The following is a 16,497-nucleotide window of genomic DNA, read 5'->3' on the forward strand; positions in this document are numbered from 1 at the left end:
CAGGTCTGCAGGTGTCTATCTTTCTCTCCTCCTCTCTGTCTTCCCCTTCTTTCTCCATTTCTCTCTGTCCTATCCAACAATGACATCAACAATAACTACAACAATAAAACAACAAGGGCAACAAAAGGGAGTAAATAAATAAAATAAATATTTTTAAAAAAAGAGTCAGCATTTGGCCCTAAATGAAACAAACATTGCCCAGGAAAAAAAAAGGTTTATTTTATAATTACTGGATAAAATATTACACAAATGTCAAATAGGTTAAGTGGCTGCTAGTATTGGTCAAATCTCCTATGTCCCTACTAATTTCTTTTTAAACTTTTATTATCTTTATTTACTTATTGGATAGAGGCAGCCAGAAATTGAGAGGAAGAGGAGATAGAGAGACAAGAAAGACAGATGGAGAGATACCTGCAGCACAGCTTCACCATTCATGAAGCTTTCCCCTTGCATTTAGGGACCGGGGTTTTGAACCCTGGTCCTTGCACATTTTAACACATGCACTCAATCAGTCATGCCACCACCCAGCCTCTCCCTACTAATTTCTTCTCCATTTATTTTATCAATTATGAAAGAGAAGTATTAAAATTTCCAACTATGATGGTAGGCTTGTCTGTTTCTCCATTTATTTATTTATTTGGTTATTTACTTTTGTAATTTAGTGGGCACAAGCATTTTGTACTCAGTCTTTCTGATAAATTGTTGCCTTTCAGTATGAAACACTTTCTCTTTTGCTTGTTTTTATGATGTAGGGCCTTGTGCACATGAGGTCTGACCACTCCAGGAACATATATATATATATTTATTATTGGATGGAGACAGAAAGAAATTGAGAAGGGGGAGTTAGAGAGAGAAAAAAGACAGACACCTGCAACACTACTTCACCACTTGTGAAGTTTTCCCCCTGCAGATGGGGAAAACTTGGTCCTCACATACTGGAATGTGTGCACTTAAACATGTGTGCCACTGCCTGGCCCCCATGGACTTCTTTTAATTAAGATAGAGAGAGAATTTGAGACAGATACCATAGCACCAGGCCTTCTTCTGGTGCTAAGGCACTCTCATGTGGTATTGGGGCTCTTGTTTGCTTTCATATTTTGACAAGTTTGAATAAAGTTGTTATAACCTCGGTGTTCAGGTAGACCTAAATTTTCAACTCACTTGCTAGCCTGTAAAGAGTATGCTTACTATTCTGTCAGAAACCAACAAACTATATTCCAAGTGGCAGTCATTTTCACCAACAGCAAATGAGAATCACTGTTGCTTCATATTCCTGTCAGCACTTAGTACTTCCAGTGTTTTTTGTCATTCTTACATGGGTGTGTACATATTTACCATTGTTTTAATTTCTTTTAAAAATCATCTTTATTTATTGGTTAGAGACAGCCAGAAATCAAGAGGGAAGGGGGAGACAGAAAGAGAGACACACCTCTAGCACTGCACCCCAATGTCCCTTCCCCTCCTTCCCCAGAGTCCTTAGCTTTGGTGCAAGACACCACACTCCATCCAAGTTTCATCTTATGTACTCCCTTACTATCTTTTATTCTTAAGTTCCACTTGTAAATGAGGTCATTTGGTATTGGACTGTCTGGTTTGTCTCACTCAACATGATGCCTTCAAATTCTGACCATGCTATGGCAAAGGATATAACTCACATTTTTCAGAGCTGCATAATACTCCACTGTATACCACCGCTTTCTTATCCATTCATCTGTCCTCCTGGCATCTGGGTTGCTTCCAAGTTTGGGCTATTACAAACTGCTTTTATGAACATTGGCGTGCACAGGTCTTTTCAGATAGGTGTTTTTGTTTTCCCTGGGTAAATTCCTAGGAAAGGGACTGCAAGGTCATAAGGTAGGCTCGTTTCTAGAGTTCTGAAGAATCTCCAGACTGTTTTCCATAGGGATTGGCTGATTTACACTCCCACTAACAATGTAGGAGAGTCTCTTTCTCTCTCCCCACCCTAACAGCTGGGTGTTTCTCTTTTTTTAATTATTATTATTATTTTTTGCCTCCAGGGTTATTGGTGGGGCTCAGTGCCTGCACTCCGAATCCACTGCTCCTGGAGGCTATTTTTTTTCACGTTTGTTGCTCTTGTTTATCTTTGTTGTTATTATTATTGCTGTTGTTGTTGCTGGATAGAACAGAGAGAAATGGAGAGAGGAGGGGAAAACAGAGAGGGGGCGAGAAAGACAGACACCTACAGACCTGCTTCACCACAATGTGATAAATGTTGGAAATGTCTAATATCTTTTAATATTTATTTATTCCCTTTTGTTGCCCTTGTTGTTGTAGTTATTACTGTTGTTGTTGATGTCATTGTTGTTGGATAGGACAGAGAAATGGAGAGAGGAGGGGAAGACAAAGAGGGGGAGAGAAAGAGAGACACCTGTAGACCTGCTTCACCACCTGTGAGGCGAGTCCCCTGCAGGTGGGGAACTGGGGGCTCCAACCGGGATCCTTACACTGGTCCTTGCACTTTGCACCACCTGCGCTTAACCCGTTGTGCTACTGCCCGACTCTCAGCTTATTTTTTTTTTAAAGATTTTATTTATTTATATATAAGAAAGATAGGGGAGAGAGAGAAAGAACCAGACATGTACTGCCAGGGATTGAACTCAGAACCTCATGCTTGAGAGACTAGTGCCTTAGCCACTGTGCCACCTCCTGGACCACAGCTTATTTTTTTTAATGTTTATTTATTTATTCCCTTTTGTTGCCCTTGTTTTATTATTGTTGTTACTGATGTTGTTGTTGTTGGATAGAACAGAGACAAAGGGAGGAGGGGAAGACAAAAGGGGAGAGAAAGAGAGACACCTGCAGACCTGCTTCACTGCCTGTGAAGCGATTCCCCTGCAGATGGGGAGCTGGGGGTTCGAACTGGGATCCTTATGGTCCTTGCGCTTTGTACCACTTGTGCTTAACCTGCTGTGCTACCGCCCGACTACCCATTTTGGCTTTTTATGGATATAGAATTCCGGACATACAGTGCCCCACCAGCACTGTAAAGATATTGACTTCACTGTCTCCAGCTCCCACTATATTTAATGGGATATAAGTAACAATTCACATCATTATTTCATATTCTTTTTTTTTCTTTGTACGTTAGCAGTTTAACTGTGATATGTCTTTTTTTTGCGTTGTAGTTTTCTTTGTATCAAATCTGCCTTGTAGACATTTCTGAATCTTTGATTTTGTTTCGTAAAGTATTTTAAAAAACTTATTTCTTAATTAAAGGGGGGGAGAACCAGAGCATCTCTCTGGTACATGTGATGCCCAGTATTAAACTCAGGACCTCACATTTGAGAGTCCAACATTCGATCTACCACACTACCTCACAAATCACACAATCTGTAAATTTCTCATTAACAGTTTTGGGGAAAATATCAACCATTATTTCCACATATATTTTTGCTGTGCCCCACCCCCCACTTTCCCTAGCAGTAGTCTAATTTTACTATGACATCTTTTTATATTGTATCATATGTCACTGATGGACTGTTTACTTTTCTCCCTCTTTGTTTTTTAGAAGAGGTTAATTTGTTTTGACTTGTCTTCAAGTACTGGGATTGGAAAATTTTAAATCTAAGTTAAAATCCTTGTCACTTTCTGGCTTTATTTACTTTCGGTAAGTGAGCTCTCAAGATACCATTTTCTTATATTAGAATGTTGACAAAACTGTCTACTTCATTGGGATATTAAATGCATCAAATGAGCAAAGTAAGGACACCAAAACTCAGAGAAGCTAAATGATGTCCTATGGTAGAAGCAAATTTTAAAGAAAATTTTATTTATTTTATTTTCCCTTTTGTTGCCCTTGTTTTTTATTTTTGTAGTAGTTATTGTTGTTGTTATTGATGTTGTCATTGTTAGATAGGACAGAGAGAAATGGAAAGAAGAGGGGAAGACAGAGGGGGAGAGACAGACACCTGCAGACCTGCTTCACTGCCTGTGAAGTGACTCCCCTGCAGGTGGGGAGCCGGGGACTTGAACCGGGATCCTTACACTGGTCCTTGCACTTTGCGCCACATGTGTTTAACCCAATGCGCTACCATCCCACTCCCCCAACTTTTTTTTAAATCATGTTTCTCCTGCTGAATCAGATTGCTTCAATTTGTAATGACCAGTCAACTCACCATTCCCTTCCAAAGAGACACCTCTAATTACCAAATCTAATCTAATTACCAAACTGGGCACCAAGAATTAAAAAAAAAAAAAAGAAATCCAAGTCCTTGCCCTTAAGAAACCTCCAAGTACCATTCCTTTTTCCTGAGTGTTAGATTGTCCTTTAATCTATACCTAATTTTGGTTTCTCTCCAGTGCCTCTGGGGAGTTAGTTTTTAGTAATTTTTTTTCAGTTTATAAATATTACCTGTAGAAGGGTATGTGATGGCCTGATACAACCTACTTTGCCTTTATCAGAAGCAGATTTCCCTCTGCCTGAATTTTGACTTTGTAGTTCTCCTTTCTGTTCTTATTTCTCAACCATCCACCCCATATTAATCCTTCTCTTTCTGGCTTATCTCACTTAACATGGTTCCTTCAAGCTCCATCTAAGATGAGGTAAAGGCGAATTCATCATTCTTACCAGCTGAGTGGTATTCCATTGTATATTTGTACAACTTTCTTAGCTACTCATCTGTTGTTGAACACCTAGGGATTTTCAGGTTTTGGCTATTACAAACTGTGCTGCTATGAACATAGGTCTTTTTGGATGGGTATTTGACTCCTCAGGATATATCTCCAGGAGCACTGAACTGAGTTTGGTGTATTGTGCCAAAGTAAAGGACTGTGTGGTTGTGTTTCAGGCCCTGACACATGATCTAGGCTGGGGGTGAATGTTCTTCAGAAAACTGAGAAATGTTACACATGTATCAAAAACTATTTACTATAAACCATAAATCATTTATCTCCCAACTGAAAAAACAACAAATAAAATATTCTAGAAAGTTTTTTTTTCCTTCCAGGGTTACTGCTGGGGCTCGTATGCTCCCGGGGGCCATTTTGTCCCTTTTTTTTTACCCTTGTTTCTTGTTATTGTTATTATTGCTGTCATTGTTGTTGTTGAATAGGACAGAGAGAAATTGACAAAGGAGGGGAAGACAGAGGGGCAGAGAAAGACAGACACCTGCAGACTTGCTTCACTACCTGTGAAGTGACCCCCCCACCAGCAAGTGAGGAGCCAGGGGCTTGAACTGGGATCCTTAGCAGGTACTTGTGTTTTGTGCCATGTGTGCTTAACCTGCTGCACTACTGTCTGGCCCCTTCTAGAAAGTATTTTCACTACTCAGAAATTTTGTCCAAAGTACCTTTCTTTCTTTTTTCTTTTTCTTATTATTTATTTTCCCTTTTGTTGCTCTCATTTTATTGTTGTAGTTATTATTGTTGTTGTTGTTGATGTCATCGTTGTTAGATAGGACAGAGAGAAATGGAGAGAGGAGGGGAAGGCAGAGAGGGAGAGAGAAACAGAGACACCTGCAGAACTGCTTTACTGCCTGTGAAGTGACTCTCTTGCAGGTGAGGAGCGGGGGGCTCGAACTGGGATCCTTATGCCGGTCTTTGCGCTTTGCACCACATGTACTTAACTCCAGACCCCCAGTACCTTTCTTTCTAAAAGGCAAAAATACCTGTTCTACGTTTAAGTGTTAGGGAATATGGGGCCAGCTATAATATAACTAATTTACTTACACTCATTATTACTATTTATTGATTGGATAGACAAAGAGAAATCAAGATTGAAGGGGGAGATAGAGACACAGATCTGCATCACTACTTCACCACTTGTGAAGCTTTCCCCTGAAGGTGGGGACTAGGGGTTGGAACCTGGGTCCTTGTGCATTATAACTTGTGCATTTTACCAGGTGCACCATTGCCCACCCCACCCTCCACCCTTTCATACCTGCTGCTGTACTGGCTATTCCTTGATCAGGTAATGCTCCATAGTTCTCATGTTGATCATACCAGTCATTCACTGTCATAGATGCTAGACTTGGATATCCAGCTCCAAACACTCTGCAAAAATCACACTGCATTTAGAAAACCAAACAGAAACAGCACTTCCCTTTTCTTCAGTGATGAAATCTGTCTGTTCCATCTTCACTCCCGTACCCAGCCACCTTCTGAGAAGTTTTATAAATTTCTGTGAAGATACATAACATACAAAAGATATAGAAGAAAGGATGTGTTACAGAGTTTCCTAAAGAAGATTAATAGCCTAGGGTCATCATCAATAAGCCATCAATGCCCCAGAAAATAGTAAAGACACAACTCAAGGAATATGTATTGTTGGCTGATCTAAAAGGTAGATTCCAAAAGTCTCCTCTGCATCCCCACAGAAAAGCATCTCCAGAACTCAGAATTTAATTTGAGATAGGCAAACATGTTCTCTGGATAACTGTAGCTGAAGGCAATAGGACATTATTTCATGCAATGAAGAAAACTGAACTCAGAGTTCTGTGGATGTGCTCCTGTGCTAAGTCACCTCTCTGCACAATCTTATTTTTTCTGCAGTACTGAGGATGAAGTCCTGTACCTCATGCATGCATGATACTAAGCCATTTCCCTGTCCAAATTTTCATTTCAATTTTTGCGAGAGAGATAAGGAAGAGAGAAGAAAATCAAAGCATTACTGCATTATCCATGGAGCACTATGTAGCCCTGCCCTCGGTGCCCTCTTGAACCCAGGGCTTCATGTGCTCTATCTACTGAGTGAGCTCCTCACATAAAACTTTTTAAATTTTATGTGAGAATGACAGAGAAAAAGGACAAGAAAAGCAAAACCCTGGTCCACCATTCACAAAATTCTGCTTAGTTTTTGTCTTTTGTCATGTGGTGCTGGAAATATAATTCAGTGCCTTACACATGCAAGGGAAGTAGGTGCTCTTTTGATGAGCCATCTCCCAGACATCACTGATTTTTAGGTATACATTTCTCTCTATTTTCTTCTTCCTTCTTCCTATTTTATTTAATTTTGTTTGCTGTCTTTTGAGCACCTTTTTAAAAATCTTTATTCGACAGAGACAGAAATTGAAAGGGGGGAGTAGGAAACAGAGAGGGAGACACTGGCAGCAATGCTTTATTGCTCATGAAGTTGCCCCTCTGCAGGTTGGGAGTGGAGGATTTAGCCCATATCTTAAAGCAAGTGTGCCCAAGTTGTGTGCCACCACCTGGCCTTTGAGCCTATTCTTAAGCTCAAGTTTGTGAGGGGAATGCTTTATGAATACAAAGTATTAGAGCAGATAACATCCTTTTGATGAAAGGAGAGCCTTCACTGGTGAAGCATAACATTTTAATATTTTTTTATTTTTGTTTTTTAAATATTTATTTATTCCCTTTTTTGCCCTTGTTTTATTGTTGTAGTTATTATTATTGTTGTTGATGTTATCGTTGTTGGATAGGACAGAGAGAAATGGAGAGAGGAGGGGAAGCCAGAGGGGGAGAGAAAGATAAGACACCTGCAGACCTGCTTCAATGCCTGTGAAGCGACTCCCCTGCAGGTGAGGAGCTGGGGGTTCAAACCGGGATCCTTAAGCCGGTCCTTGCGCTTTGAGCCACTTGTGCTCAGCCTGCTGCACTACCGCCCGACTCCCAACATTTTAATATTTTAAAAAACATTTTGTCTATTACTCATGTGGATGAATACGAAAAGGGGTGGGGGAATCTGTAAAGACAACCTATTATTCAGTACTACCTACTTGGCTTGGGTTACATTCCGAGTGAGAACAAAGGGCTTCATTGGTGGCCTGTCCTGATGAGAAGAATGAGAAGTTGATGCCTGAAAAGGAAATTAATTATTATAAGTACATGTGTCACTGGCCCACCCTACTATACAGGCTCTCTTAAGTCTTTAGGTTTTCAAAAGCCCTGGATTCAAAATGCATTCACTCTCTTGTTGGGAATATGTGTAAGCTTGATAGAGCATAGCTAGAACTACCCCCATCCTTGGATGGAGGTCTGAGAAGATACCCTCTTGGTGAGTCTCTCTCAACGGAGGCAAAAGGGGGGAAAATCAGACTTAATTCTTTCCTTCTTGACTCTCAGGCCCACAGAAACCCCAATACTTCTCCCCATTAACTGCAGGCCACATGGCCGCCTACTTTAAGATTAACTTACTCAAAGTCACCTTCTGATCACAGAGAACCCACCTTATAACACACTCCATCATATACCTCAGACCCCAGACAAGAGAAAGTCCAAACTATATGGCCTTTTGATATCCATCTTCTCTGTGTCTCACCCTACTGGTATAACCCCTATGCTTCTCTCAAATACCTTTAGATAATTAAGTTGCTTGCATCATGGAGAATAACTGTCTTGTATCTCATCAATTCCTGTCATACCAGCCCCCTACCATAAGGGCATGCTGATCTTTAAGAAACCTGTAATTTCTGACATATTTCAATAACTCCCTTTGTTTGGTTTTCTATTTAACTCATGTCCACCTGCTAATAAACGAGATCTGAGCACGCTGCAGGTCTCCCCAGTATCATTACTCGAGAAAGAACCGGTCCGTTACCTTTCCCCTGGAGATCACCCCGCCAGAGACCCCGGCACTCCCTATTTAACATTATCTAAGATACATCAGCATTATATTAGTGATGGTATTGCTTTCCTCTCCTGAGGAAGTTTTAAACTTGCTGAAAGAAAGGAAGAGAAAACTCTTTCCTAGGAATCAATCTATTATAAGAAAAAAAAAAGTACCTGGTTTATCCAAGACCACAATTGTCTTGTAAAATAACATTACCCCACCCCAAAATAGACTAATTTTTTTTCCAGAAAGAAACCTAATCAGCTTAAAAATATCCTTCTCCAGGCCCAAGAGGTGGCACATTGAAAGCATACGGTCCTGAGTTCAAACCCTGGTACCACATATGACAGAGTAAGTGATATTCTGACTCTTTCCTGTTAAAAATACATCTTTAAAATTCCTCTCTCCAATGACGGGTAGTGATAGATGGTCAAACAGAGGTCTGTGTATCCTTCCTTGTAACATCTACAGCAAAGCCACAATAACACACAGAAACAGAGTTTCTACAACAAAAGACAAAAAAATCAACATTCAGGTGGCAGAAAGATACATTCTGCTAGAAAATATAATGGCACCACCATAAGACAATAAACCACAATTAGAAAAAAGATTATTTCATCATGTGTGACCCAGGTTCATACCCAGACTCCATGTAAAGAAGCTACAGTGCTATGGTTTCTTTCTCTCTCTGTCACTATCTGAAAGTCAGCCTGGAGATGACAGGGGAAAAAAATCCATATGGTACAAGACTACTGGACTCTAATCTGTCAAGCACGGGGCAGATTATATTTAGATCCTGGCAACCCAATCCTATTCCTACAACTCATAGCAATGTAGAAAGGGAGATTAAGATCTGGAAAGGGCGGGGGTGGGGTAAGGAGGGTCAGAGGAATTACTACAGGAGTAGGTAATAACTTGCTATAATTCAAGGATATGTCACACTGAAATTCAGTTTCCATAGTAACAGACTCTGGGAGTAGATCCATGGCTCAAAGCCTGTCAGAAACTGCTCTGCCAGACTCAGAGCATACACAGTACTGCCACTACAGAGATTGAGGGTACAGTTTTTTTTTTTTTTTATCAGATCTGAACCCCAACCACAGCCATTTAGTAACTATTGAGCACTTGCAACACTAAGGTAAATACCCAGGTTCAAACACAGGTTCTCACGGAGTATCAAACATAAGGAGACAAGAGAGGAACATACTCACACTTTTAGACCAATACAATGAGAAGAGAAACCTAAATTCAACAGAGCTTTATAAACCTCCTAAGGAATATAAAAACTGTGGTCCTAAGGATGCAGACAGAAATGACAAGTTCAATGCGGAAAAAAACTTCAGGAAAATCAGAAAAAAAAAGGGTAACAAAAGTCCTTAGAAATCAGAGAGAAAGAATATAGCTAGGCTAAAAATCTAGTAGGAAAGAACACCAGCAGAAAGAAGACAGAATTCAAGCATCACAAAGTGGCCATTGGGCTGATAGAGTAGAGAAAGCCATCTAGAAACCCAACCATAATGGAAAAAAGCTAAAACATACAGAAAAATGTAAGAGCTATAGGACAAATCAAGATAAACAACATTTACATCATGTGAGTGCCAGAAGGAAGTGAAAGAAAAAAAAATAGAAGTTTTATCTGAAGAGCTGTTAACTGAGACTTATCTCAATCTGACAGAAGTGGCAAAGACTCAGATTCAGGAAGCTCCAAGAGTTCCAAACAAAAATAAATTCAAACCCAAGTCCACTAAGGTGCCTAATAAAGTGACAAAAATATAGAGAATTCTAAAAGCAGTAAAAGAAAAGCAAAGAGTTATCTATAAGAGAACCTCCATAAAACAACCATCCAATTTCTCAACTGAAACTAAAGGCAAGGAAGGATTGCCATGATATAAACAAAATGTTGAATGGAAAAGACACCCACCCAAGATAGTCTATCCAGCTAGGTTATCATTCAGGGTTGAAGAAGAGATGAAGGGGGCATCAAGTTACCCAGCTACATGCATGTAAGGTTAACACGTGCAAGGACTTCAGATCAAGTCCTCAGTCTCCATCTGCAAGGGGGAAGCTTCATGAATTATAAAGCAGTGATGTAGGTGTCTCTTTCTCCCTATCTTCCCCTCCTCCTCAATTTCTGTCCTATAAAATTAAAAAAAAATAATAATAGAGATGAAGAACTTTCTGGACAAACAACATTTAAAAGAACTCATTACCAGTAAAATTAACCCTACCACTGAAAAAAGGTACTTTAAAAAAGGAAAGTAATGAATTATTTCACCATGTGGAGTAAATAGAAACAAAACAAGGAAAATAAGTAAAGTCAAATGAAGACAAAAGGTTGAACTTAGACTGGAGAACTGAGGTTACCAAAGGGAGCTAGACGTAAGAGTTAGGCTATAAGGGTGGAGGTAGTCCAATGGAGGTGTGATGCTGTATTTTAAACACACACACACACATAATTTTTTTTCAATTTCATTTATTTACTATTGGATAGAGACAGAGAAAAATTGAGAGTGGAAGGGGAGATAGAGAAGGAGGGAGACAGAGAGACACCTATAACCCTGCTTCACCACTTGTGAAGCTTACCCCTGCAGGTGAGGACCGGGGGCTTGAACCTGGGTCCTTGTACACCATAATGTGTGTGCTTAACCAGGTGTGCCTGGCCCCCACAGATTTTTAAACCAATTTTAACGGAAAGCAAATAAAAAATACTACTCTCAGAAAAAGGAGATTCCAAAGACTTCTTCCACATTCCTGTATATATCTTGAGATTAATTTCAAGTCCCTTTCCTGACCCTAACTTTGAGTGCTACGGTTGAATCATTACAATATTCTAAAACATCCTCTAATGGAATCATGTTATTGTCAAGAACCTCTAATACTTCAGAACTAGACATCCCTAAATGCAAGGGAGAAAGAATAGGCTAGTGCTTTTTTATACACTTGTGTACAGTAATATCTTGAAGAAGCTTAGTTGTCCAGGAGCATTCTGAAACAATATACGGTCCAAGAAAAGATTTCATTTGGCTCTAGTTCAATTTCAGAGTTAATTTCAATAATAAATCTGAAATTACTAAAAAAAAAAAATAATAAAAAGGCTGGGGAAGACAGCATAATAGGTATATAGAAATAGTTTCATGCCTGCGACTTTGAGGCACTGAGTTCAATCCCTAACACCACCATATGCTCTGGTAAAGAAAAAAAGTCACCAAAACAAAATGATTACCCACTCTCCCCCCCACCAAAAAAAGAAAAGATGGAGTATGTGGGCCACCCTCTATAGCCTGTGTATCTTGGTTCCTGACTCACACTGCTTGCCCAGGCCATAGGAGTTGTATACAGCTCCACCTGGAAGCTGCACAACAGCTTTGCTTGGCTGTCAGTGCCTAAGTTCACAAACATGAAAGGGTAATAACAGAAAACTGTACTGGAAGAGTGAGCATGTGCAAATTTTCACAGGAGCCTTTAGGAAATGTTTACTGTGATCTGTCTGAAGGACAAAAATGAACAAAAAGGTAAGTTCATTGCCTTGGAAAGTGTAAATGTTGCTAGTGAACTGTTCTCTGCTCTAATGGAAGAAGTATCAAATTAATGCAAAAACTGTTGCCAAAAATCTAAAACTTGTCAACAAATCTGGTTATGAAGATGAGTGGCTGATCAAAAATAACACTGAGTAATCCTTCAAAAGTAGATGATCAAATGAACAAAGAAGCAAATGAGGAATTCCTAAAATCTATTGAGAAAATAAAAATGGAACCCCTAAATAAACTAGTATGAAACAACTTAAAGATAGATTAAGGGGAGTCAGGCAGTAGTGCAGCGGGTTAAGCGCACGTGGCGCAAAGCGCAGACCGGCATAAGGATCCTGGTTCAAGCCCCTGGCTCCCCACCTGCAGGGGTCGCTTCACAGGCGGTGAAGCAGGTCTGCAGGTGTCTTTCTCTCCCTCTCTGTCTTCCCCTCCTCTCTCCATTTCTCTCTGTCCTATCTAACGACATCAACAACAATAACAACTAAAACAACAATAAAAACAAGGGCAACAAAAGGGAAAGTAAATATAAGAAAAAAATTAAAAGAAAAAATAAAAAAAAGATTAAGGGTGGAGGTATAGCATAATGGTTATTCAAAGAGACTTTCATGCCTGAGGCTCTTAAGTCCCAGGTTCAATCCCCCACACCACCATAAGCCATAAGCCAGAGCTGAGCAGTGCTCTGGTAAAGACAAAGATGGGAACAGGGAGGATCTAGAAGATTCCAGTCTCAAAACGCATAAAAACACTGATCTAGATATACTGGGAGATTGTGGGGCAGGAAGAGGAAAGGAACCATGGCCATGGTCTTACAACACTAATTGTAACTGTTCCTTCTTTAGATCCTTTAACATTTGGAACCAGGTTGCTATTACCCTAAGGCAAAAATTCTTGGGCTAATTTAATACAAATCAAATTAAGAGGAGGTTTCTCCAAGGATTTAAATAAGTGGTTGTAACTAACTGATACATTAAACTTAATTCATGTATCCTGAAGCAATAAAGTGGAAGCAGATTCTAATCTTTTGAAGAAGCAGTTATAAAACACTGCTATGATCTTCAGTGACAGTCAAAGCTGTGCTATACCAGGTTTTCTTTACCAGTATTCCTGACATTTTGAGATGTTGCTTTGCCTTGTATGTGTGTAATCTAAAAGTGAAAATGTAATATGAAATCTAGAAGTCCAATTCCCCCAGAAGCCTAAACACATTCTTAGTCTCTACTTGTTTCTACCTCTCTGCAAACACCATTCTACCAAGTTTATCCTATTCCTCTCCTTTATTTCAGTCAAGCACAAATTTTAATTATGTAATTTCCATGGTGGATCTATCATGATTTCCTATGGTCAATAACAATTGGTGGTCTCCCTGCACCATGGCATGCCACAAAATTATAATGACTACAAAAGTGCTGTAGATTAGAAACCATGGGGAACACTATAAGCTAGCGAGAAAGTTATCCCAATGACCCTTAAGCCTTCTTCCACCTGTCTTAAGATAAAGACTTTTATGGAGACTAAAAGGAATTTTTAAAATATGGTACCCAATGTATCATGCATACACCTTATACATGAGTCACCTCCCAGGCCCAACATTTTTTTTCCTATCTTGATATGAGAGAGAGAGAGAGAGGGAAAAGCAAGCAAAGTTCCACATCAGCATCTGTGGAGCTTGATTTGCTGATCCCATGTGGTGCTTGGCCTCAAATCTAGAGTCTCACATTTGTAAGCTGGGCACTCCACCACCGAGCTACCTCTTTTGAACAGAATAATTTTAATATTAAATCCTTTAAAATATTTGAATCACTCACTGACAGAAACTTTTTTCTTGTTCAGATAAAGTAAGAAAGAAACTACAGCACCAAAGTTTCCTTCATAGTGTGCCCCAGACTTGAACCTGGGTTACGGACATGATAAAGGAGTATACTATCCTAGTGAGCTATTCTGACAACCCACGACAGTAATTTTTGAGCTATATTGGCAGTGACCGGGCTTACCTCTTTTGAAGAGTCTTTGCCTCTCAAGATTATTATCTCCTCGTCAATGCTCTCAATCTCTTCTAAGGAGATACTAATCCACCTTCGAAGGTGAAGGAGATAATACTCACGGACACGCTCATCATCTGCTTCACCACTTTCCACAGCAGATTTCAGTGTGGACAACCTATTTTCCACCTCCTTCTTCTGCTTGTATCTGTCACACAGAAAACCAGTACTCATGAAATTAAAATGAAGAGGTATTCCTTCAAAAGAAAGGAAGTTATATTTTACCTTTGCAAGTAACCTGTAAGTATGCTGACTTTATTTTTGCAAAAAGGTAAATTTTATACCCAAGTACTTGCCACCAAGGCAGTTCCTCAAGACTACAAGACAGGGAACAGGGAAGGGGAGACAACGTAGTAGTTATGCAAAAAAAGATACAAAAAAAAAAAAAAAAAAAAAACCTCATGGCTGAGGCTTTTGAAATCCCCAGCTTAATCCTTTGTCCCACCATAAGCCAGAACTAAGCAGTACTCTGATCTGTCTGTCTGTCTATCTCTGGCTCTCTCTACCACTGATATAAAGAAATAGTTTAATTAAAGATTACAAGGCAAGGATAGGAAAATCAGAGGCAGAGAAACGTATTCTTAGCCAGAAAATAAAGAAGTAAATTAATCTGAGCAACTCCTATTATCTTTTAATTTATACCACTAAATATATATACATATTAGTAATTTAATAGTGGTTCACAGGGGTATAGTTCCATATCACATCCACCAAAGTTCTGTGTCCCTCCCACATAATGATAGTTCTCATGAATATGTAATTTTTCTTTCCACGTTCATGTGTTTCCCTCCCCCATAGTCCACATACCAGTGAAACCATTCAATAATTGCATTTCATTTCCTTACTTCACTAAGCACAATCGCTTCCTATTCGCAGTATCTTCCCATCATCTTTATGTATGGAATTTTTAAAGCAATTTTATTATATCCACTCTGACTAGATCATCACACAATGTCCATTTGTGAATTAGTCTCAATCATAGAATCTTAGGGGTCATTCGTCTGTCACTGGTGCAGGAATCCCTTATGAAAAAGTGTTAAAAAAAAAACCAGTCATTTTCTTTTTTCTGGGTAAAACCTTCACAACTCTTCTGACTCATCCTAATATAAGTCCAAGACCCCCTAAGCATTCTGCATACTTTTCTTAGAATAAGTTCTATTATGTCACGTACTCATCCTCTGACACATATTTACTGAGTACTTATTATGTGATAGGCACTATTCTCAGTGTTGGAGACACAGCAGTGTTGAATCAAGTGGTCATATGTGCTATGAAGAACCAAAGTAGACAGAGTGATGGTATGAAAGTAAGAGTACTATTATATACAAGGAGTTCAGGAGATCTCTATGAAGAGCTGACATCTGAATAACTGAAGACTGAAGAGGTGGAAGAAACAAGTTATGCCATTATCTAGAGTGCTCTCAGGGGGAAAAGCAAATTCTACGTTTAGGTGAGAGAATGTCCAGCCTAACATGTTTGAGAAAAACCAAAGTGAGTATGGATGGATGCTATGGGGTGAAGAGTGACAGGCAATAAGGTCATAAGGACAGTCAGAACCATAATATGGTCCTACAGGTCAGTTAAGAGCCAAAATATCAAATGTTTTGATAATTTTGAGAAAGATGGGAAAGATACTGGAGGCTTTTGTACAGAATACATGAAATGAATGGACTGATGTAAAAAGGCTTATTTTTAATATTTATTTTTTAATCTCATTTATTTATTATTGTAGAGACAGAGAAATTGAGGGGGGATAGAGAAGGAAAAACATAGAGACACCTGCAACCCTGCTTCACCACTCATGAAGCTTTCCCCTGCAGGTGGGGACCAGGGGCTTGAACCTGGATTAGTGCGCACTGTAATGTGTTCATTTAACCAGGTGTGCGACTGCCTGACCTGAAAAGACTTTTTTATATGGGTCACTGACTCCTATGTGGTATGCAGATTGTGGGGGCAAGTCTAGAACATGGAGGAAAGAGTAGAAACGGGAATCAAAGAGAAATTGCTATACTAAAGTTAAGAAAAATGACTTAATGGGAGTCAGGCAGTAGCGCAGCGGGTTAAGCACACATGGCGCAAAATGCAAGGGTCAGCATAAGGATCCCGGTTCAAGCCCCGGCTCCCCACGGAGGAGGTCGCTTCGCAAGTGGTGAGGCAGGTCTACAGGTGTCTATCTTTCTCTCCCCCTCTCTGTCTTCCCCTCCTCTCTCCATTTCTCTCTGTCCTATCCAACAACAACAACAGCTATGACAACAATAACAACTAACAAGGGCAACAAAATGGGAAAAATAGCCTCCAGGAGCAGTGGATTCGCAGTGCAGGCACTGAGCCCCAGAATTAACCCTGGAGGCAAAAAAAAAAAAAAAAAAAGAAAAAACGACTTAAAACAGAGATTGTGAGATGT

General features: G+C 39.6%; 2 protein-coding genes across 4 annotated transcripts in view; one reads left to right on the plus strand and one right to left on the minus strand.

The window, feature by feature from the left end:
• The window catches only part of P2RY4 (pyrimidinergic receptor P2Y4), a 575,290-nt gene that overhangs the window by 243,615 nt on the left and 315,178 nt on the right, over window positions 1–16,497 (plus strand). The gene's annotated exons all lie outside the window — the stretch shown is intronic.
• Window positions 1–16,497, minus strand: part of IGBP1 (immunoglobulin binding protein 1) — a 34,892-nt gene that overhangs the window by 7,388 nt on the left and 11,007 nt on the right. The window contains exons 3-6 of one of the 2 annotated variants that reach the window (XM_060182849.1): window positions 14,046–14,241; window positions 7,695–7,774; window positions 5,900–6,012; window positions 221–1,839 (exon numbers count right to left, since the gene is read on the minus strand). In XM_060182849.1, the coding sequence (XP_060038832.1) occupies window positions 1,793–1,839; window positions 5,900–6,012; window positions 7,695–7,774; window positions 14,046–14,241 (436 nt within the window). In that variant the 3' untranslated portion in view covers window positions 221–1,792. Of the gene's footprint in view, window positions 1–220; window positions 1,840–5,899; window positions 6,013–7,694; window positions 7,775–14,045; window positions 14,242–16,497 lie in introns of those variants that run through there. The other variant, XM_007530756.3, reaches the window with a different exon arrangement.

Source organism: Erinaceus europaeus, chromosome X, assembly GCF_950295315.1.
Source record: "Erinaceus europaeus chromosome X, mEriEur2.1, whole genome shotgun sequence".
Classification (NCBI taxonomy): domain Eukaryota; kingdom Metazoa; phylum Chordata; class Mammalia; order Eulipotyphla; family Erinaceidae; genus Erinaceus; species Erinaceus europaeus.